This window comes from Cottoperca gobio, chromosome 14 (assembly GCF_900634415.1).
Source record: "Cottoperca gobio chromosome 14, fCotGob3.1, whole genome shotgun sequence".
Taxonomy (NCBI): Eukaryota; Metazoa; Chordata; class Actinopteri; order Perciformes; family Bovichtidae; genus Cottoperca; species Cottoperca gobio.
In genome coordinates this window covers 21,870,253-21,892,495 of record NC_041368.1, presented here as the reverse complement: position 1 = coordinate 21,892,495, position 22,243 = coordinate 21,870,253, and the positions used below count along the sequence as shown (strand labels likewise).

At 42.3% G+C, this 22,243-nt stretch overlaps 1 protein-coding gene across 1 annotated transcript; it reads left to right on the top strand.

Moving 5' to 3' along the window:
- Nucleotides 1–5,941: 5,941 nt before the first annotated feature.
- LOC115018621 (E3 ubiquitin-protein ligase TRIM37-like) lies at nucleotides 5,942–18,481 on the top strand. The gene is given in 26 exon segments (XM_029447716.1): nucleotides 5,942–6,104; nucleotides 7,188–7,264; nucleotides 7,392–7,493; nucleotides 8,177–8,217; nucleotides 8,461–8,577; nucleotides 8,972–9,059; nucleotides 9,284–9,406; nucleotides 9,849–9,972; nucleotides 10,498–10,565; nucleotides 11,067–11,191; nucleotides 11,650–11,700; nucleotides 11,834–11,915; nucleotides 12,503–12,579; nucleotides 12,693–12,872; nucleotides 13,015–13,129; nucleotides 13,327–13,518; nucleotides 13,636–13,769; nucleotides 13,888–13,970; nucleotides 15,104–15,313; nucleotides 15,676–15,984; nucleotides 16,607–16,753; nucleotides 17,112–17,310; nucleotides 17,399–17,450; nucleotides 17,452–17,491; nucleotides 17,739–17,849; nucleotides 18,121–18,481. Coding segments are annotated over 25 exon segments (2,838 nt in total). The 5' UTR covers nucleotides 5,942–6,104; nucleotides 7,188–7,243; the 3' UTR covers nucleotides 18,168–18,481.
- Nucleotides 18,482–22,243: the final 3,762 nt, after the last annotated feature.

Sequence of the window (22,243 nt, the reverse complement as noted above, 5' to 3'; positions counted from 1 at the left end):
GTTTGCATAAAACAACAATGGGGTTACTGCAAATTACAACATGTGTGTGTGTGTGTGTGTGTGTGTGTGTGTGTGTGTGTGTGTCCTCATCAGAGTACTTTGGATAACAAGATGATATATTATTATTGCCACCAGAGATAGTTCTGTGTGTGTTGGTGACGGAGGAGCATTTTAAGTCCAAATCATGAAATAAAAGGCTAAAGTTGAATTTATATGGCTTTTTCTATTTCATAATTTTGACTAAATAAGCCTAAATGTTGACTTCTCTCATAAAGGATCTGCCTTAGCTCTTGTCCAAAGACACTTACAATAAGTGCAAACTATCATGAGGATGCAACTCCTGCAGGTACATCAGCTTCAAACAGGTGAGATCCTTTAAGTGCAGAACAACAGCTTCAAATAAGCCAAACAAAGTGCAGCAGACAGAAACAATAGAAGAAGAATTCAACTTTTAGCTACAAATAAGCCAAACCAACAAACAGATGTGTGCAGACTGTCTGCTGTCCTCACATCAATGGGGAGGTCGTTCCACCATTTTGGAGCCAGGATAGCAAACAGGGGGGGTTTTGTTTGAGAGGAATCTGAGTCCCACTCGCAGTGAGGGAGCAGCGAGACGATTGGCTGATGCAGATCGAAGTGAACACGCTGGACGCCTGGATGTAGGAAGGGCCTGATCCATTCACAGCACGGTGGACCAGCACCAGAGTCTTGAAGCAGATTCGACCGCCACTGGTGACCAGTGAAGGAGCGTCTCACCCAGATTCCTTGCAGTCCGAGTCGGGGAAACAACAGAGGTGCCGATGTTGATGGTAAGGTCTTGAGCCCTTTCCTGGAAGGAAATAGGATCTCGGTCTTGTCAAGGTTGAGTTTCAAGTGATGTGCGGCGATCCACCGAGAGATATCAGCCAGACAAGCCGAGATCCGTGCCTCCACCTGGGTTTCAGATCTGGGAAAAGACAGAATCAGTTGAGTGTCATCTGCGTAGCTGTGGTAGGAGAAGCCATGAGAGTGAATGACAGAGCCAATTGAGTTGGTGTACAGCGAAAAGAGCGAAAGTTGCCCAAAAATTGTATTTGTATTTGTATAGACTATACTTTAAGCAGTGATGGAAGTACTCAGACCTGAAAGTGAAAGTAGCACAACCACAGTATAGAAATACTCTGTCACATGTCAAGTCATGTGTTCAAATTCTTATTTTAGTAAAAAGTACAAAGGTATTGCCGTCAAACCCTACTTAAAGTATCAAAAGTAAAAGTACTCATTATGCAGAATGATCCATTTCAGAATATCAGGCTATATTATTGGATTACAATTGGTGACGCTATAATGTGTAAACATCACTTTAATGTTGCAGCTGGGAAAGATGGAGCTAATTTGAACTTCAGAGACTTTATCTTGTTGTAGAAAATATACTTAATACTCAAGAAAAGTAAAAGTACCTCAAAATTGTACTAGTATTTGAATAAACGTACTTAGTTACTTTCCACCACTCCCTAATTCAAATGAATGAGGGAGTTTTTCCCCATCTAATGCTGTAACGAGATGAGGAAATTCATACATAAAAGTCAAAGATTTTCAGGCAGGAACATTTTACTGCACAATGAGGAGGTTAGTTTTACTTTCCATACAAATAAAGTCAATGACATTTTGCTGAAAAGGTTTCGACTGCAGGACTCGACAGAAACACTGTCTGCTGTCTGCAGGGTGCAGTTCACCTTGTTCTCCACTAGAGGGCGCTGCAGCCCGGTGTGTTGTCTGTCAGGCTGTGAGGTGACGTCACGGGTTGGGCGGGAATTATGCTAAATGTTGTCACTCCAACCCTCCCGTTTATCCCGCGATTATCCCGTATTTCTCCTTCTATCCCGATGTCCTCCCGTTTAAATATTTTCCCGTAATCATCCCGTATTTTTAACCTGTCAAAACTAAAAACAGACCTAATTTAAAAAAGTGTACCGTGGCCTCCGGAAAAACGTTATCTGCCAGTAAAAAACAGAAGAAGAAGAAATCAGGAACAATAACACAGAAGAAGAAGAAAACATATGGATGAGTCACAGTGTTAGGGACTCCCACACTGAATAAAATGTATATATGTAATTAAAATACATACTTTAAATAAAGATGTAATTCATGAACCCGTCCCTTATGTGTTTACCTTTACATGATATGGGGGCTGGCTGGCTCAGAGCTGTAAAATGTCCCTTATTTTGAAATTCCAATGTTGACAGGTATGATGTATATGTGTATATATATTGTATACAGGTCGTTTCTTCCTGCAGCGGTCAGGCTGTACAATCACCACGGCCCCTGGTAGACCAATACACTAATACAGACTATTACTGTACTGTTGTGTAATATTCCAAAGTGCTGTTGATGCTGCTTGTTACATCACCTGAACACTTCCGGTTGTCTATATTTGAGCAGAAAAGACCCAGCACACGCTGGATGTTCAGATCAGCAACTGTAAATACTTTTCAATGCATGTGTTAGTTAATGAAGTATTCAGTCACTTTTTATTATGCCACCCTCCTCCTAACATCTGCTCTCAGTCCTACATGTTGCAGAAACTTCATAACATGCATTATTCCAGCAGGTGGCAGCAGACATGTGCACAGCAGGGAGTCATTTCTATTTAACTCACCAAAGATTTAAATGCATCTAAAGTATTCCTGCTCATGGAAAGATGTCTGTGTCTGATCAGCACACTTTCATAATCTTCTGAGACTTGAACTGTTTGGAAAACAAAGAGATGGGTTAGATTAGTGAGCATGGAAAGGGAAATACAAAGTGGCTTCATTCTCTGCTTGTTCCCCCTTCACACACAAGATGTCACAGGCATTAAGAAAGTATGTGACTGCACTTAAATAATATTGACACACTTCCAATATTAAGGGTTCAAATGGAGCCAGAAAGCAGCAACAAGATACTAAATGACAAAACAAAAAGATAAATGATTGACATTGAATTGTCGTCGTCTTTACAGACATCTTTAAACGCAGATGTACTTAGTTAAGGTTACTTTGTTGTGTGTGTGATGTGTATCTATAATAAAATATAGTTTTTATTAAACGACATGACACCATAAATCTGGTGTAGTGACATCAGTGAACATTAAAATGCTGTTATTAGTAATAAATGTGAATTATGCATTAAATAATTTATAGTTACGATGTAAATACTTTGGATTAAAGTTGTGTAAGTCTACACACAAAACCAATAACCACTTTATTGTCTCATAAATGTTGTTATGAAGTGTGTTCCACCTTTTCTCTACATCATGTAAATAATATTCTTGTCATCAATGGATTCCTTTCTCCACAATGATCGACCTCTTGGACTTCTGTATTTCAATATTCAAATAAATATTACATTCAATAAAATCATCAGCTGTGGACGCCTTTCATTTAAAACTTTTTCTCTAAAAGTGTGAAAGAGCGCCGCCGTGGTCCACATGTGAGCACATCAGGAGAGCATTTTATGCAATTTTCACTCTTTACAATGTGTTTTTAATTTATTTGACAACAAGTGGTCTCTAACAACAGCTGACATGACGCTGTGTGGGTCCAGTAGACTTGTTCTTCACCGCTCAGCTTCTGCAGACAATACTCAGGGCTGAAGAGACGCCACCTGCAGGCTTCTGAGGCTCAACTGAAAGAAGCTAAATGTCATTTTCAGGAGTGTTGATTCACTCGTAATACAGAAATGAATTGGAATTCTTTAGTCGAACGACGAACAGTTTAATTATGTGTTATTTTCTGAGGTTTTTCTTCCATTCTGGTTGAAGAACCCATAAAGTCCGAGTGCCTCACACACTCCTGAAACACGTCTTTGGTAGTAGCAGAACTTTGTAAGGTGAACATATGAAATAAAGATGGAACCAGATGTTGTTGTGTCGCACTATAGTGAAAAGGTGTTTTGTTACTGGTGCAGTTTGATGCAAAACATTATTTGTTTTATTCAAATAGTAAATTTCTAAAAACAGACATTTCACAGTGTGAGCCTGTGTCATCTCAACATCTGCTTCCTCACTGAACTACTGCACGCTCTGAAGGGACGGGAACCATTTCTGTTTCAACAGGACATACAGAAAGTGTTGAGATGTTTGCTCCAGCACTGGAAAACAATCTGAAATCCTCCTATATTCTTTTTACTTAGTGTTTATATATTCATTTGTTAACACGTGTGTTCACATCTACATCTACACAGGTTGCAGATTTTGTTTCTTTTATTACAATAATTGTCTTTTTGTAAGTGTCCATCTTTTGTTTTGTTAAGTGCCGTGTGTTAGAGACTGTGTTAGGTTACAGGGACAGAATACATGAACCCACACGCAGCCTGGATCGTGTCAAAAGAAATTTCATCCTGTAAATTTCCACATGAACAGCAAAGATACAAGCGGAGACTCCAACCTGCATTCATTGATATTAGTAATAACCTTTGAAGATCTGTGTCTAAGCAGTGTTCTCACTAATGAAGTGAACAAAGCTGCTGGTGTGATCCTGTGTTTGTCTCCATCTCTTCCACGACAGATAAAGTGATCCTGATCAGAGAGAAGAAGACGTGGGACGAGGCCTTGAAGTACTGCAGAGAGAAGCACCGGGACCTGGTCTCCATCACTAACCCTCACCAGCAGAGATACAAGAGAGAGCCAAGGATGCCGACACTCCCTTCGTCTGGGTGCGACTGCGCCCCACCTGCACTCTGCGTCTGTGCTTCTGGCTCACTGACCATCTGGTCTGCTATGACAAAACAAAGACAGAGAAGTGTAACAGGGCTGCAGTCATGGACAGAGGAGGGACGGGGTTTGAAAAGGCCGACAATAACACCTTTAATTTCAGAGGAGACACGACGTCACTGACAGATTACTAACTGCAGATTAGACTTTGAGACACTAAAGTAAACATGTTTTTGTCTTTGTGAACATCTGAATTTCTTTATATGTTTGTGTTGTTGTAGCTCATAGTATAATATATTAATACATCATTTGAATTGCTGTTTGATGTTTTGCTTCTTCCACACAAGATATTCTACTTGAGATCTGGTGATGGTTATAATATGTAAAATCATATATTTGTCATAATTACCTTTAATGCCCATAATGCCCAGCCAGCTGTCCTTGTGTTGTGTGTTGTACATTGTCTCTACTGTCTATATTTTGTATATATTGTTAATTGTTATTTTTTTAATTTATGCACAAAGATTCATATTTGTCCACTAATAATGAAGCCAAACAATAAACAAGCATATTTTCTAAAATATTTTAATATAAAAGTATTAAAGATAAAGTAGATGAATTGTATTTGTGACATTGTGTCACAATAATCAAGAGGCACATGCACGTCCATAAATACTTTAAAGATGTCACAATAATAATAATATTTGATTTGATTATCTATAAATATATATATATATATATATATATATATATATATATATATATATATATATATATTAAAGAAAAAGGACATTGTTTATGGACGTGTCATGGACAATAGCAAAGATGACATTCTGGTTAATAACCTTCTTATTGATGGGACATTTTATGTACACAAATCCAAATATATGAAATTGAAGTTTAGTTTTAGTTTAGTGTATTTCACAAGGATCCAATATCCTATGTGAAAGCCATTAAAGTCATGAAAAATAAAAATGCAATGGAACTTTTAATATAATAGAAGACTATTATTATTATTATTATTATTACATTTTATTAATTTATGATTATGTAATATTATTAAACCATGACGTTTGTACATAAAAAATCTCTTCTGTGATTCCTCGGACTGTCCAGTAGGAGGCGGTAATGCCCCTTAAACTGTCTGATAACCGCGACACAAATAAAATCATGCGAAGAAGAAAAGGAGCCATTTGATTGGTGATTGCTAGGGGACAGACAGCTTCAGAGCAAGCGCGACCGCTACATCTTCAATTTAGGGCAAAAAAAACAGCTATTTCAGCGCAACTTTTGCCTTTACACAGCTGCAGCTGGACATATTTTAATCTTTTATGGCAGCTAAACCAGCGGAGACAACGCCTGCTCTCTACTAGGATAAATAATGTAGTTTGGTTATTTGTTTATCAGGTGTGACAGACGACTCTCTGGAAAGGTAAGTGAGCCACCCTGCTAATGGCTGCAAGCTAGCTAGCATCACAATTATATATAAATAGTTTATGTTTTCCTGTTATTCACGTTGAGACCGCTAATTTATGTTAATATGAATTAATACAGCTATTGTCATGGCTGATCCCGGGCAAGTTAGTTAGCTGTCAGTGTGCTGATGCTAGGCCTTTCATGTTGGCAGTTTGACACAAGCTAACGGTGATGATACCTTTTGGTAAAGGAAACTAATTTGTAGCTTTTTATATAGAAATATATTTATCTGCACGTTTCTTTAATGGCCATATAAACATCCTTATGTAGACTACCGTGCTAACGTTTGCAATCACCTGTTTTATTGATGTTTTTCTTCTTTCCTTTGATAATGTCTATTTTAACTGATATACATAAAGTGAAATTCAGACACCAAATACATTAATCACATTTTAAATAGTTTTGGCCCTAAAAGAAGAAGTGTTAATGACAGGGGAGAATACTGTTGAAAGTTGGATTTTGAGTTTGTTGCGATCACACACCTTTTTAATTCCATCTTTTTTTAGGCATTATTGTGCACGTGACCCTGAAACAGGAACCTGTTCTTATTTAAATCACACATGTTGAAGTTTCCAGTTTATTTGATCAATGACTCAGAGGGATCTTTGTCTTTCTGCCCTTTACATCGTCAGTCTGGTTAAACCATCTTCCAGCGTTTTGTTCTCCATGCACTAAAAAAAACATTCATACAAAATAACATCTAAGAGGACTTTCTACAACCCAAAAGCATGAGCGACTGTTAAAACATACGGACCAGTCCTGTTAGACTGATTTATCATATGAACTTGTAGTTTTTTTTGTGATCATGACATGGTAATACTGCTGAAGTGAGGATTGATACAACTTCTGCAATGTATTACCACAAGACGATTACGTTGAAAACATTAAAAGCAGAAGCACAGATCACTGTGAAGGATTACATGACCAGCTATTACCAAACAAGTCTCTTGAAAGTGATAAGGCCAACAGTGCAGAAATGTTCGGTATGTCCAAAAGTGTTAACAAATGTAGTTTATTTGAACAATTCTTTTCTCTTCAGACCACCGGCTACTTCTTTGATTCGTCTCTGAGATCAAGAACTTTAAACTTGCCGAAATGGATGAACAAAGTGTCGAGGTATGTGTCGCACACCTCTCACCATGCAGCTGGAGATCCTTTATGTTTCAGTAATGCTCAGCCTGATATAGTGTCTGCAGTGAGAGTCAAACTGATCTCATCTAATCTCTCTCCTGTCCCCGTGCAGAGCATCGCCGAGGTGTTCCGCTGCTTCATCTGCATGGAGAAACTGAGGGATGCTCGTCTCTGCCCACACTGCTCCAAACTCTGCTGCTTCAGCTGCATACGGGTTAGTCTGCGTCCTCCAGGCAGGGACCACAAATGTGTTCCCTCACTCATTCTGATACTACACACACAAGCCTGTATTTCTCAGAATCAGTTCTTGCAGAACGGGACAGATATACGCTTAATTTTGGGTGTTAAAGGAAAGGTGCTTCCACAGTTTGATACCTTGAACAGGGAGCCGCTGACACCATGATAGAGGTTTGTGAAACGCCCAGTAGAACATTTACAAAGCATTTAAGAGCACTTAATAAAGTGGTCGGAGTCGGAAGAGACGGTTAAAAAAACAAACAAGAATAATCTAAACCGCAGCGGCGATGATATCCTGGTTTCCTACATTTCCCATAATGCAGCGCTGTAGTGTAGTAGTAATGCCGCCATCTTTCATACGTTTAACAGAGTAAATAGAGCATTTGTTGGAGACTATTTTCAGCAGCGGATTAACAGCAATTTGATGCTCCAGTGAGTATTTATAACACGCAGAGGAATAACGTGTCACACTTTAGCTACACATGTTCTTGTTGGGGTGAATTCATTGCTGGTTTTGGTCTTTTCACAGGATTAATTTATAATAATAACAAAGATATGACGTATAGGCCGCTGTATCCTGAGTAGAAACGTGTATTTGACAGTAGCAGCATGTTAGCAGCGGTTGTGTTTATCATTAAACGGTAATCTCTTGTTTGACAGCGGTGGCTGACCGAGCAGAGGGCCCAGTGTCCACACTGTCGGTAAGCACACATCTGCAACCCTCCATAATATATGTCAATGTTCAAAGTGTGCAACTTAACTTGTAAATGTAAAGAGCTTAGAGGACGTCACCTTCAGTTGCTTCTTTCAATATGCAACACTTAATTACCATTTCAATTTAACTGATGATTTGATGAGTACACGTAAAACATACCTTGAATGTTTGTTGTAAAGTGTGTGGCGTGTGGTAGGGTAATAAAATGTGTGTGTGTGTCAACACTCAGGGCTCCGCTCCAGCTGAGGGAGCTGGTCAACTGTCGCTGGGCAGAGGAGGTCACCCAGCAGCTGGACACCCTGCAGCTCTGCAACCTCACAAAGCATGAGGACAACGACAAGGACAAGTGAGCACCTCTTGCTTCTCCTCCCGCGTGTTCACTAACTGGGGTTTTAAAATGATTACTCTCCGGTTATATATCACACTCATCCGGCGATTTCTTACCATAAAGGAAAGATTATGTTTATTCTATCTTTTTGATATTTCTCTTTCATATCGGTTCGTTTATGTTGGTAGTAGAAGAATTCCACTTATAAGTACACACAAGAACATATTGTCCGATCTTCACAAAGAGGGATTTCTCTGTATAAACTTCTTACCTGGCTGGTATTTAGAAAAACACAGAACAATAATTAATTTTGGATCCTGAACGATTTTAAATGATTACGTTAGCGATGCTGTGACGTCTGCGTGTAAGATGCACACAGTGTGACGAGTGTCGTTGGATGATTCTTTTGCAGATGTGAGAACCACCATGAGAAGCTGAGTGTTTTCTGCTGGACCTGTAAGAAGTGCATCTGTCACCAGTGTGCTCTGTGGGGGGGCATGGTAACGCTTCACTCTAATTATTCATTAGATTAATGGTTTGTTTTATAAAGTCACAACCTCCTAATGTCCAAAGTGATGCCTTTATATAACGTGCGTCTTCTGACCAAGTTACATTACACACACACACACACACACACACACACACACACACACACACACACACACACACACACACACTGGAGAAACTGGAACCAGAGACAGGTTTGTGTTTTTGTCGTGTCCAGCATGGCGGCCACACCTTCAAGCCTCTGGTGGAGATCTACGAGCAGCACGTGACCAAAGTGAAGGATGAGGTCGCCAAGCTCCGCCGCCGCCTCATGGAGCTCATCAGTCTGGTGCAGGAAGTGGTGAGGACGGCTTGTTGCTTGTATGAGAAATACCAAAATGTAAAAGACGCATGCACAGTGATGAAACCGTTCTGCCGTGGATGCTCGATGATCTTTCCTGTAGCGCCACCCGCTGGTGTGCACACAGTGGGGGATTTAGCCAGAGGGTGGCGCTACAGGAAAGCTCATCGAGCATCCACAATGATATCTTGCATTAATCAATAACCACTTTAGTTATTTGAGCATCAAGGAACTGAACGTTAGGATTAAAAGCGTAAAAATACCTCGTGGTAAAATAGTTACGTTTTAAAAATATTTGACAAATCTTTAAAACAACTTTTGTGCAAAGTTGCAACAGAAAGTGTTTCACAATACAATGAAGATAAAGTACTGTGTGTGTGTGTGTGTGTGTGTGTGTGTGTGTGTGTGTGTGTGTGTGTGTGTGCGCGTGTCACGGTGTCAGGAGAGGAACGTGGAGGCTGTCAGGGGAGCGAAGGACGAGAGGGTCAGAGAAATCCGAAACGCTGTGGAAATGATGATCGCTCGTCTGGACAACCAGCTCAAGAACAAACTCATCACCCTCATGGGTAAGACTCGCTGTCAACACGCAGCCGTGTGGATTCTGCCTTTTATATAAACCCTCTTAAAATATACTTATTACGTATTTATCAGTAGTTTACATCTTAACTTTGAGTTTTATTATTCAAATCATCCTGAACTATTAAACAACCTTCATGTCTGAACAAAGCCGTGAGGGACGTTCATGTTAAAGTCACCTTTGTCTGTCCCTTTAACAGCTTTATGATGCCGGCAGTGTTGCGTATTTCATGTCTGAAAAGAGCTCTCGTTGATGCAAGACACCTTTAACTGGCACTACAGTGTGTGTAAAGGTTGAGACCTTAACCCAACAAAGTGCTCCCTGCTGAAAGCCGTGAGAGGCACCTTTTTATAGCTACTGGGCAATATACAAATGAAATATTTATCTGCACTGAGTGGATGCATGCACTCAACGCCCACAACCTGCACACCGACCGCTCACACTCAGCAGCCTCCATCAGGGCTGACATTCAGCACAAGCACTCTGAAAATAGAAATGTGTTCCTCCCCACCAGGCCAGAAGACGTCCTTGACCCAGGAGACGGAGCTGCTGGAGTCTCTCCTGCAGGAGGTGGAGCATCAGGTTGGGAGCCTCATTCTCTGTCTGTACCTCATGCTGTTGTTTGCTGTGCTTAAACACACTTTTTAGAGACTGTTGTTGAAATGATCTGACGTGTTCTTTCATTACCATGAACAAGCCATGGACGTCATCCCAAATACACAATCCTGCTGCACCAGAGCCGACGTGTCAAACTCGAGGCCCCGTCCCGAGATGATATGAATATTATCCAACATGTCTGTTCACCCTGTTTGGCCCTCGACGTAGTCCCAGTCTTTAATGCTGGCCCTCTCTGTGATTGAGTTTGACACCGCGGCACTAGAGCATCAAATGTGTATTGATCCACAGCTAAAAATAGTCCCCAACAAATGCATTATTTACGGGCGTGTTGGTGAAATGATAAAAACCAGAAGGCCCTCTGCAACGATAAGTCGATCGACAGAAGAGTTGATTCGTCGTTTAAGTGATTTTTCGTCCTGCTGTTCTATGTTTTATATCTTGTGTGTGTGTGTGTGTGTTGAACAGCTTCACTCCTGCAGTAAGAGTGAACTGATCTCCAAGAGTCCAGAGATCCTGCTCATGTTCCAGCAGGTCCATCGGAAACCCATGCAGTCCTTCGTCACCACGCCGGTCCCTCCGGACTTCACCAGGTAATCGGCTCAGCTGGAGCAGAGGTCAGGTTTAAGCTCCTCGTCCAACATCATGGCTCGGGCTGCGTTTAGCAAATGTTATCATTGATTGATTAATCTTGCACTTTTATTAATTGAGTGAGTATTTAGACGGTCTATAAAATAGGTTAAAATGCACATTCTGTCCCAAACCCAAAGATGTTCAAACGCAGGCACCAAATATTCACATTTGACTGAATTTGATCAATTATCTAAATATCTTTCTATTCTACAACGCAGATCAGATTCATATGAATGAAATAGTTTTAACCTTCCACGCAGCAGTTTCATGTCGTCGTCGCGTGTTTACATTTAGAACTATATAAAGCAGTTCTGTTGTGTGTACAAATGTACAAATGTACGTCTGTGGATGACTGTAACCCGACACTCATTAAACTCTTTATTCAGTGTGTGTAATCGAACTTCCTCTGTGCTTCCAGTGAGCTGGTCCCCGCCTACGACTCCAGCACTTTTGTTCTGGTCAACTTCAGGTAAAGCTTCTCTCTGGTTGCTTTTAAACATCGCTGCTGTAGCAGACAATGGAAAGACCTCAGTGCTGCTGTCAGCTGTCTGAGTAAATAATGCAGTAATAATGACAGTGTGTGTGTGTTCTTGTGTTTGTAGCACCTTGAGGCAGCGTGCTGACCCGGTCTACAGCCCTCCTCTCCAGATATCCGGGCTCTGCTGGAGACTCAAAGTCTACCCAGTGAGTTTCTACTGATGTCCATTAAAGCCTGGCTTCACTGTTCATGAGTTGTAGCTTCTACACTGTGGTGCTTGTTTTGAACAATGAAAACAGCATTTATATTCACCCCAAAACATTATATATTGTGTATATTACTCGCCTCCCTCGGCTCTCTTTGGTGCCAGGAAAAAAATAAAATAATATATATATATTTATTATTTATATTTATTATTTATATAATAAAAAAAAAATATATATATATATATTATTTATATAATAAATAAATAAATAAATAAATAAATAAATATATATATATATATATATATATATATATATATATATATATATATATATATATATATATATATATATATATATATATATATATATATATATATATATATATATTATTAATTTTTTTTATTTATTTTTTTTGGGGTGATGTTTTTCCCGTCCATGTGCTCGCTTTAGACTGTTACAGTTCGAAGCAGTAGCTATTAGACCACTACAGTGGTTTTGTTTCAGTGACACAAAAGAAATATAACCGGATCTTTAAAGCGTTCTGAAAGGAGTGCACGTGTCTGTGTTTAACTCTTGTGTTTCCTCAGGACGGTAACGGGGTGGTCCGTGGAAACTACCTGTCTGTGTTCTTGGAGCTGTCAGCTGGTCTCCCTGAAACATCAAAGTAAGAATTATTTCCTCATGAAGTCAAAGTGTATCTGGGAGATGTTACAAACTCCTTCACGCGTCTCATCGTGTATCTCCATGTGTACTAACGCATGTCGTGGTCCTGTGTAGGTACGAGTACCGTGTGGAGATGGTCCATCAGGCCTCCAGTGACCCGACCAAGAACATCATTCGGGAGTTTGCCTCGGACTTTGAGGTCGGTGAATGCTGGGGCTACAACCGCTTCTTCAGACTGGATCTTCTGGCCAGCGAGGGCTACCTGAACATGCAGACGGACACACTGGTCCTCCGGTGGGCCCCCACACACACACACACACACACACACACACACACACACACACACACACACTGCTCTGATATTATAGGACCGAGCAGCAGAGCAGTGCCGTTGTCAAAGTGTAACGGTGTGTTTTCATGTGTGTGTGCTGCACAGCTACCAGGTTCGCTCGCCCACCTTCTTCCAGAAGTGCAGAGATCAGTACTGGTACATCAGCCAGATGGAGTCGGCCCAGAGCGGCTACATCCAGCAGATCAACAACCTCAAAGAGGTACCGCGTGTTCCAAAGGATTCAGTATACTTTAATAAACAGTTTGTATTTTAAAATGATTTTATTTCTTAATGCCACATTTAGCTGGATATCGTCCTCACCTGGGGGGGGGGGCTTCATGTCGTCCCCCAAACATTGTTCAAAGATAAATTGTGTCCGTATATTTATTATTATTATTATTATTATTATTATTTCAGAGGTTGGCCATCGAGCTGTTTCGCCGTCAGACGTCGCGCAGCTCCTCTCCCCCCGACCTGAGGCTCTCTGCAGGCACCACGGCGTCTGAAAGAGACCCTCGCTCAGTGAAGAGCGACGACGACATCCAGACCACTTTGACCAACGTTAAAAAAGGCGAAGAAGAAGAGAGGACGCAGCACGATGACTCTAACGTAAGGATCAGGATGAGCTGGAGATGCAGAAAATGGACTTGAGCGACTCGGGCCGTCCTTGTCTCGATCTGTTCGGGACACGTCATTGCTTCTAAGATGTTTCACTGTGTGGTTCAGGAGCTGTCGGACGGTGACCTGGAGGTGGACTGTCTGACCGAGGAGGAGGTGAACCCGCTGGATGGCAGCAGCACCTCGGGGAGCTCCACGGCCACCAGCAACACGGAGGAGAACGACATCGATGAGGAGACCATGTGAGTAGAAGTTCTCACGCGTCGTTGAAGTTCCAGAAACTCGAATCATTCCTGCTGTAATAAAATGTAGTGTTTGCATAATTCCTTCTTCACTTGTGGTCGGTGTTTGTTTGCACAGGTCGGGGGAGAATGATGTAGACTTCATTGGGAATCTGGAGACAGAAGAAGGAGAACTTCCTGATGACTTGGTTGGAGCAGCAGGTATAATTCATACACAGCATAAATATATAAGAGCTCAGATTCAGTCTGTGTTGCAGCCATGAAGTATCACGTTTAACGTGAAGACACATTTATCAGTACGCACTTCCAGCTTTGGAAACAGATTTTTCACCATTTTGTTGTTTTTGTCGTCATCCGGTCATTAATATGTTTGTGATGCGCCGCATTGTCTCCTGATGGACAATCACAGTCACACCATCTGTCAGCCTGAGGAGAGCGCAGACCAACTTCTGCTCAATTAAAACCATTAAAGCTTTGTATTCATTGTTCTGTGCGACGGTGTTGTTGAAGAAACCTTCTGGTGAATGTTTTCAAAATAGTATTTTAACAGCAGTACGGCTGCAATCACAGATTATTCTCAACTGCCGACTATTTTTCTCCAACGATTCTGTAAAATCAGAATAAAATAAAAACAAAACATTTTCCATCAGTTTCCTCCGAGCCCAAGATCTTATTCTGAAGGTTTGTGAAGCTGCAACCATCAAATATTTAATGTCCTGCCTCAAATAAAGTCCTCGCTCTCTCTTCAGTCGAGGCAAATAATAGCCTCAGCCACTATTTGAGAATTTACGGAATAAAATGTATTTGTGTAGTCTGCCAGCTGCACAAGCAGAACACGGTGATGCCACAGCCTCAGAAGCTCCTTCAGTGCGCTTCACTGTGTTGGTGTTGAAAGGCATGAAGAGGGTGAGTCATTGTTGGTGCCCTGCACCCCTCTGCAGCGTGCTGCTGATATAGAAACACTTGGTGTCCTGTATGTGGACGTGTGTGTGTGTGTGTGTTTCTGCACGTCGTTGAGGTTGCACAGTGTTGTGATTTGTTTTACTGAATCTCGCTTTGATGCTATTTAAACTGCTACGCAACCCTAACCCTATGTAACTTGGGGGGGGGGGGGGGGGGGGGGGGGGGGAGTTAGAGAGACATTAGACAGATAATGAGAAAGTAATCCAAAAATATGCCGTAAATGAAATACTAAGAAAGTGTACATTTACAGGCTGCACGTTCCTCAGTATTATCGTGCTTCTATAAGAAACACATTGTTCCTATCGCCAGGGATGATTACAAACTATAACCCTGGAGAAGAGTTCCACCATGTGTGAATATATCTTCTGCAGGTGGATCCAGCTGCAGCCTGCGGTCCTTACATCGCAGTGCCGGTCGTAGTGGCAGCAGCAGTGGAGCTGTGGCGGGTGGTGCTGGCAGTAACAGCCTCCTGGAGATCGACCCGGTGATCCTGATCCAGCTGCTGGACCTGAAGGAGCGCAGCGTGGAGTCTCTGTGGGGCCTCCAGCCTCGGCCTCCTGTGTCTCTGCTGCACAGCCAAGGTCTGAAAACACGCTCTGCTCACAAACCACAACAAATCATTCGAGCTAAACTGAGAATCGATACTCGCACACAGAGTCCCTCCGAAATCAAATGATCCTTTTGGATGAGACGAGTTCTGCAGCAGCTACGGCTGACGGAGGTTTGTCTTTCTCTGGTGATGGAGACCATCGCTGATATTAATGATGGCTGCTTTGTGCACAACATAAAATGAAATCATCCGCCACAGGACTTTATGATCTTTGATGTACTTGGAGCTTATTTTAAAGCCGCGTGTGTTTCAGTGTCTCAGCTGTTTTTATCGTCAGCAAAAGGATTAATTTCTTTCAGCTGCTCTGATTTCTTGTTTGCTTTTCTCTTCCAGCTCACACTCACTCCAGGAAAGACCGAGAGCGGCGGCCTCAGGTGGTGCGGCGATCGGCTCCAGACTCGGGGGTCCTGATCCGCCTCAAGGCTCAGATGGCTGAGGTCCGCAGCAAGATGTCTGACGTCAAGAGTCAAGTGCTGGAGGCTCGGGGGAACGGAGAGCCCAGGCCTGGCTCCTCAGGGGGCTTCAGTGTGGAGGAGGTAACCTCTCACCACGCCGATTCAGAGATGTCAGCTTGTCGTAAGCCCGGCGAGCTGGACCTGCTGGGGAGAGCAGCTGCGGCTCGGTCCAGGCCCTGCCGCCCTGGTGAGGACTGTCACACTGCTCGTAATGTTCAGCTGCTATACAGCTACAGGGATACAAGTGTTGCACCAGAGTCTGGGATGCATCATCTGCACAGCTAAGAGACACTCTGGTGCAACCACTGTTTTATAAATCATCAGACACAAGCAGTGCGCAGGCGACTGTGCTGTTGCTGCGCTCAGAAGGTCAGTGGCTGATCTTCTGAAATGTGTTTTCTTCTGTAGCTGCAACCTGAATATCATTATCTAAAGCACGTCTCACGTCTGCTACTGACTCACAGTGTGAACATTAACCTCAGACTAACCCTCCTGCAGACAGTTAAATATCTAACGTGTGGTTCTGCAGTTATCAGGATCCATAGACTGACATAAGGGCTGCAACTAAAGATTACTTTCATTATCTATTAATCTGCAGATCATTTTCTCAAATGATTGTTTGGTGTATAAAATGTCCAAACGGGTTTCTTTAAATGTCGTCTAGTTGTGTTGATCCACAATCCAAAGATCCACTTTAATGATGCAAAGCAGGAAATCTCCACAAACGATTAATCAATTATCAAAGTAGCTTATTTTTCTGTCCATCGCCTTATCTCTAACTGAAATAATAACTAGTCTCTGTCCTATAGCCAGGAAATCTCTGTCTCCTGTCCTGGACAGCAGCAGCTCTCTGGTGATGAAGACGAGTCCAGAGGAGATGGAGAAGGAGCTGCGAGGAGCTGACGTAGCCACAGAGCTCAGCCTGCATCTTAAAGAGGGGCTGGGAGGTGTAGAGGGTGAGTAGTTAGTTCAGGACTCTTTAAACGGGATATCAAATACTCCTATGGATACACTTTAGCTCCAGTATTGGTCATGTGACTGTTCAGATTACTCAGCAGTTTGTGGGGTGACGGGTCTCTTCGATGCACCATCAGGGCTTTTTAGTCCTCCAGACTCTAGGATCTCCAGCTCCACTCCAGCTGGACTTGATGGATCGTATTTCATCGTCTCATGAGCCAACACGGCTCCACCCACGCAGCCCCTTGCATGTTTTCGGTCTGGACACCCACTTACTAGTTTTGTTTTCCTGGATCGAACTGAAAAGCAAAACAAGACTCATGTTTTTCTATCTCGTGACTTCTGTCTCTGCTCCAGGAGCGCTGAAGGCTGACTACACCCAGGGCCCCCTCGTGTCTCTCGGCAGCTCCTCGTCAGAGCAGGCCTCCACCTCCAAGCAGCAGTACTCGGTGGTGGAGCAGCTGTACGGGGCCTCGGGGGCCAGGGACGAAATCTTCTCCTTGGGAGGACCAAGCTACATGACTGCCAGCAAGAACTGTGGCAGTAGGACCCTCGGGTGTGTCTCAGACTCCTCACACAGACAAACTCTTCCTGTCGGTCTCTTCCTGCCTCTCACAAAGACTCTTCTCTCTCTCACCCTGCAGGGCGGCCATGTTGGACTGTGAATCTGAAAGCTCAGGAAACTCCCATCACTCCTCTGCTGGAGGGCCCCTCCGCACAGCTGCAGTCGAATGAAGGTCTGTTTATCCTCTGACTGCCACCCGCAGGAGTTTCTTATTTGTTTAACGTGCAGCTTTCAGAAACGTCTTACAAAGTTGGAAAAAAGCTTCATTTTAACTGTTATATTTTCAATTTTATGCTTAAATTTGAATATACTCTTCGAAAAATGTAATATTTGAACAGAAACAATCCCGTCGTTATGTTTGTTACGCCAGCGACGCATTAAATACTCAGGATCAAAACATGCAATCATCCCGGCTGTAGATAAGTCTCCGTCTGTGCTGGTGGCAGCAACAAGCAGCGACAGCGACTCTGAGGACGAAGCGCTGCAGAGCAACAACTCTCACTACGACAACCAGACTCCTCCCTGCCCAGGTACCCAACACACACAAAACAAAAGCAAGCTACGAAACAGGAACGCGTTAAAGAAACACAAATATAGCGACAAATCCTATTCATCATATACAAAGTAAAACATTCCCATTGAGGTTAAAATGAAATCAAAAACAAAGACAATACCCTTAAACTCTGCTGATTACTGTTTCATTGTTGTGCAACGTTCTGTATCTACGTATCGACCGCCTCAAAACATGTGGAGTGAAATATGTGTACACACTCTTTTGTTTCCTCCTCTTCCTTCTTCCAGGAGAGCAGCTTCTGTCTGATGACTTGAGTCTTCCTGCTGACAGGTGATTCCCTCTGAAACTGCTTTATCCTGACGCCATAGCGGCCCGGAGACGACACACACACACACACACACACACACACACACACACACACACACACACACACACACACACCTGTAGAGTAGAAACCGCTTGTTGTGCATGATGTCAAACTGAAGACGATTGCAACGACACGACTGCTTGTCCAGAAACATTTCTCTTGGTGTCCTGAATATTTTAAGAATTGGACCATGACCGGGATAATAATATAATATATAATAATGACGGCCAGTAATGCAGGTGGTCGTGTCAACAGTTCAGGTGACATCGTGTGTGTGTGTGTGTGTGTGTGTGTGTGTGTGTGTGACTGTGTGACTGAAGCCGTTATCTTTGCTCTCGTCAGAGATCCCAGACTCCATCGACAGAAACGGTAATTTTACCTCTCAGAGCACAGCAGTTGGTGCTCTACCGCTGCCTCGATCGTTTCGTTTGTTTGTGTTATTGTGCGACTTCAGTGTTTTAAAGTGTTACTTCAGATTCACCAAAGTCACACAATGTCACAAACAAACCAAACGATCGAGGCAGCGGTAGAGCACCAACTGCTGTGCTCTGAGAGGTAAAATTACCGTTTCTGTCAATGGAGTCTGGGATCTTTTGAAGAGAACATGCCGTACCTTACGTCTGTTTCTGCCGACCGCCGTAGTCCCAACGTCCCAACATCCAAACTATCCCTTCAATACTGTGGAAGCAGTACGACTGACATTTAAAATGGGGCTTTCGCTGTATTTGTATTTCTTGACCTTGCGTTGCATTATATTTATAACGTACTTTCAGTTCGTTCATGGCCAGTTCAGTAAATACTCACAGCCGCTTCTCTCAAAATGTTCCAGACGTACAACCTGTTGGTGTTCTTTTGCAAACCTGCAGCGTTACATTTCACTTGAGCTTCAGGGCATTTAGCCACTTTAATTAACGTTAATCAGCACAAATCTGCAAACCTTCTCAGCGTGTGAACGCTTTTGTAAATCACGTCTACAACATACAGGAGAAATGTACATAATCTGTAGCCTGTCGATAAGAGCTTAGTGTTTTATAACGGCTTGTTGTTGCTGCTGTTGAGTTCAGTCTGAGCGTTAGTCTTCACACCTTCGCAGCTTCTTCACCGTGTCCCTGAACCTTCCGCCGTCGCTGCCTCAAAGACTTAATTCATTCCTCAAACCTTCAGCTTTGCTCCCCGAGCTGAACCTCGTTTAGAGTTCCTGGTCGTTTATGTAAATGTGTTCTCTGTTAATAACGGCGTCTTTATGTGACATTTGAAAAGGTTAAATGATCACTGAATCACGCAGATTATGAAACCGTGGGATGAAACTAAACCAGGACCCTGAAACTAAAGAGAGATTCTTATTATTCACACTTGTGCTTTTCCTTTGGCGACGAGTCAAAATGTCTCCACTGCAAACGCTTTCTTATTAAAGGGTTGATTCACCAGAATGACTCCTGTAGTGAGTCTATTCATGCAGATGGTGTTTGTGGTGTTTAAGTTTCCTGCCTCTGCACCAACACAAAAGAAGTGAACGTCAAGGCTCAACTAATGTCCCGGTTACTGTATTCCCAATGCAACCGCTTGACGGCGTTCGGTGGGTTACCAGGGGCTTTGTTTCAGGAAAGAAATGTTTCTGATTGAATGTTTCCTTCCTGTGAGCGCCACAAATTAAATCCCTTTTGTCTTTATTGTGTTGGCGAGGAGGCAGACGTTTCAGAGACAGATATCCCAGAGGAGACATCTGTTCACCACTAGAGCTTGTTTTTGTATTTTTGGGTGAACACACTTCAAGTTTTCATTTTAAGAGAAGTTGACAGCGAAGGTTGAGAAATGTGTAATTACGTAACGTGTGCTTTGTGCTGCGCGGATGGCTCACTGGCTTGTCGTCATGGATATATAATTTTTCGCATCAATACTCCCAACAAACATGTCAAAGGCTGCTGCACACACTGTTCAGTTCAAGTACAATGGACCCTTTTCACATCTTATTTTGAAGGTCACTTAATCTCTAGATCAAAGAAACGACAGTATGCGCAGTCGTTAGTTTACGTTGTAAATACCCTACAGTATATGCAGATGTGGAGCTCGCTGTACATGTGCCTGAACGTGCATGGCTTAATCTGCTGAAGGAGGACGGACGCTCTTGTTTGCACCAAGACGCGTCGAGTCAAACTGAAACCCTCGGCTAGAGAGAAGTTAATGTTTGGAAAGTGTTCATCTTTAAATCTCCTCTCAATCGTGTGCTTTTTGTTACAGTTGCTTTTCCATGTTTGCGTACATGATCTCCATTTATTCATATGTTTCTCTTATTTGTGCTTCTTGTGTCAAAAACTGATTTTGTTTTTTGAATGTTCCCAGAATGCACTGCGTTATTTAATGTGTACATTTCCTTATTGTGTAGTAAATAAATAAAATGTTTTACCATCCTGGAAACATTTCTCGTGTCTTCTGTCTCCCTTGGCAACATGATACTTTGACCTTTTCGGTGCTTTAAGTGTGTTTTGAAGCTCATACTTTTGCATTTATAGTTGCGTAAGATCTTGAATGCGGGATAAAAGAGCGGAGTTCTTCTGCCACCTCTGCCCGTTTAGATTTATTTTTAGCAAAGTTGCTGCTTTCCCAGATCTCAGCAGTTAAGATGGTGAGTACAATTATTATATTTCAGAAAGCAATAACTCATTGTACTAAACGTGTGTTGAGTATACGAACAGGTTGTGGATTCAGTTAAACGTCACTAACTTGTTTCAGTGTTTAAAGGTTTGACTGAATCTTATAGACGATCTTTATGATAAACACAAACCTCCTTTAATATACACGTGTACAACAGAGTGTTTGTTGTCTTTATACGTTCTTTGTGGTTGTTTTGAGTCTCTTCTTGGGTCGTCTGTCTCTCTGAGGGACACTTTGCAGGTGAAGGCCTCTGGGTCTGTGCCGGTAGGTCCGCTCATCCTTACACGAGTCTGTTCGTGGCTGATCGGTGATAAACTGTGACCCCACGGTGGAAGTGTTCCTGCTCCTCGTCTCCACACTGAAGGAGGAACCTGCTCGTTGTTTCTGTCTCTCTGGATGTTAATCAAAGTCCAAACTGCTGGAACGAAGCCAGATTACAAGTGGGGGGGGTGAACGATGAGTCTGTTTATAGAAAGAATGTGGACGACTGCTCACTTTTTATTTTTTTTGTAAAGCTGTTTATATAACAGCAGACAGCTCTGTTCCACATGAGAGCCCGGTTACAGCATCACAGTGAGTGGCACTTCACATGGAAACAGTTTGTGCAGGTCTCTTGTTGTTTTTAGGCTGTAAGAACAGCAAAGATGGAGCATCTGTGACGTCCCACCGCTGTCTGAAGGGCGCAAATGTTTCTGCTCCAGGGCCAGGAAATCCTAACTGTCCCGAAATAAATCTGGAGATGATTAATGTAGTTTATTTTTGCCTTTTGTGACATATTAGTGAGTTGAAATATAATCAGTAATTTAAAGTATTATAAGTAGAAAGATGTCCCCTGTGACTGTTATGCTATTAGAATGTAATAGATGTATAAATATATATGTGTGTAGAAGAAAAGACATCAGTCGAGAACTTGTTCTAATCTTTATATACATGATAATTCACCAGTTACAGTACACATATTGTATATACTACAGGAACACATAATACAGGTACTCAACATGTGTTTTACAGTTTTTTTTGTTTGTTTTTTAACCTAACCTGCATGTTGAAGAGCCAATCATAGGGTTTGTCTTCAAGCTTGCAGGACCAATCACAGCCCTCAGGGGTCTTATTTATCCTCCGCTGCAGTAGCCACATTAGCATACATTTAAACAGAGTGCACAGGTCCAAGAGGTCCAGGCAACCTTTTTAAATATATACAAACTGCTGAGAAATGCTGAAACATCCTGCCTCCTTAATCACGTGAAGAAGAAAGCGTCACATTCATTTTTCCACAGACAAAAGATCCTTTAAGTTAAAAGCATTTTGAACAACAAGCCGGCAGCAGACGTCTTGCAGGAGGTGTACAGGAGGAGTGTTAACCTTGCAACAGGCAGCATATGACTCATAAT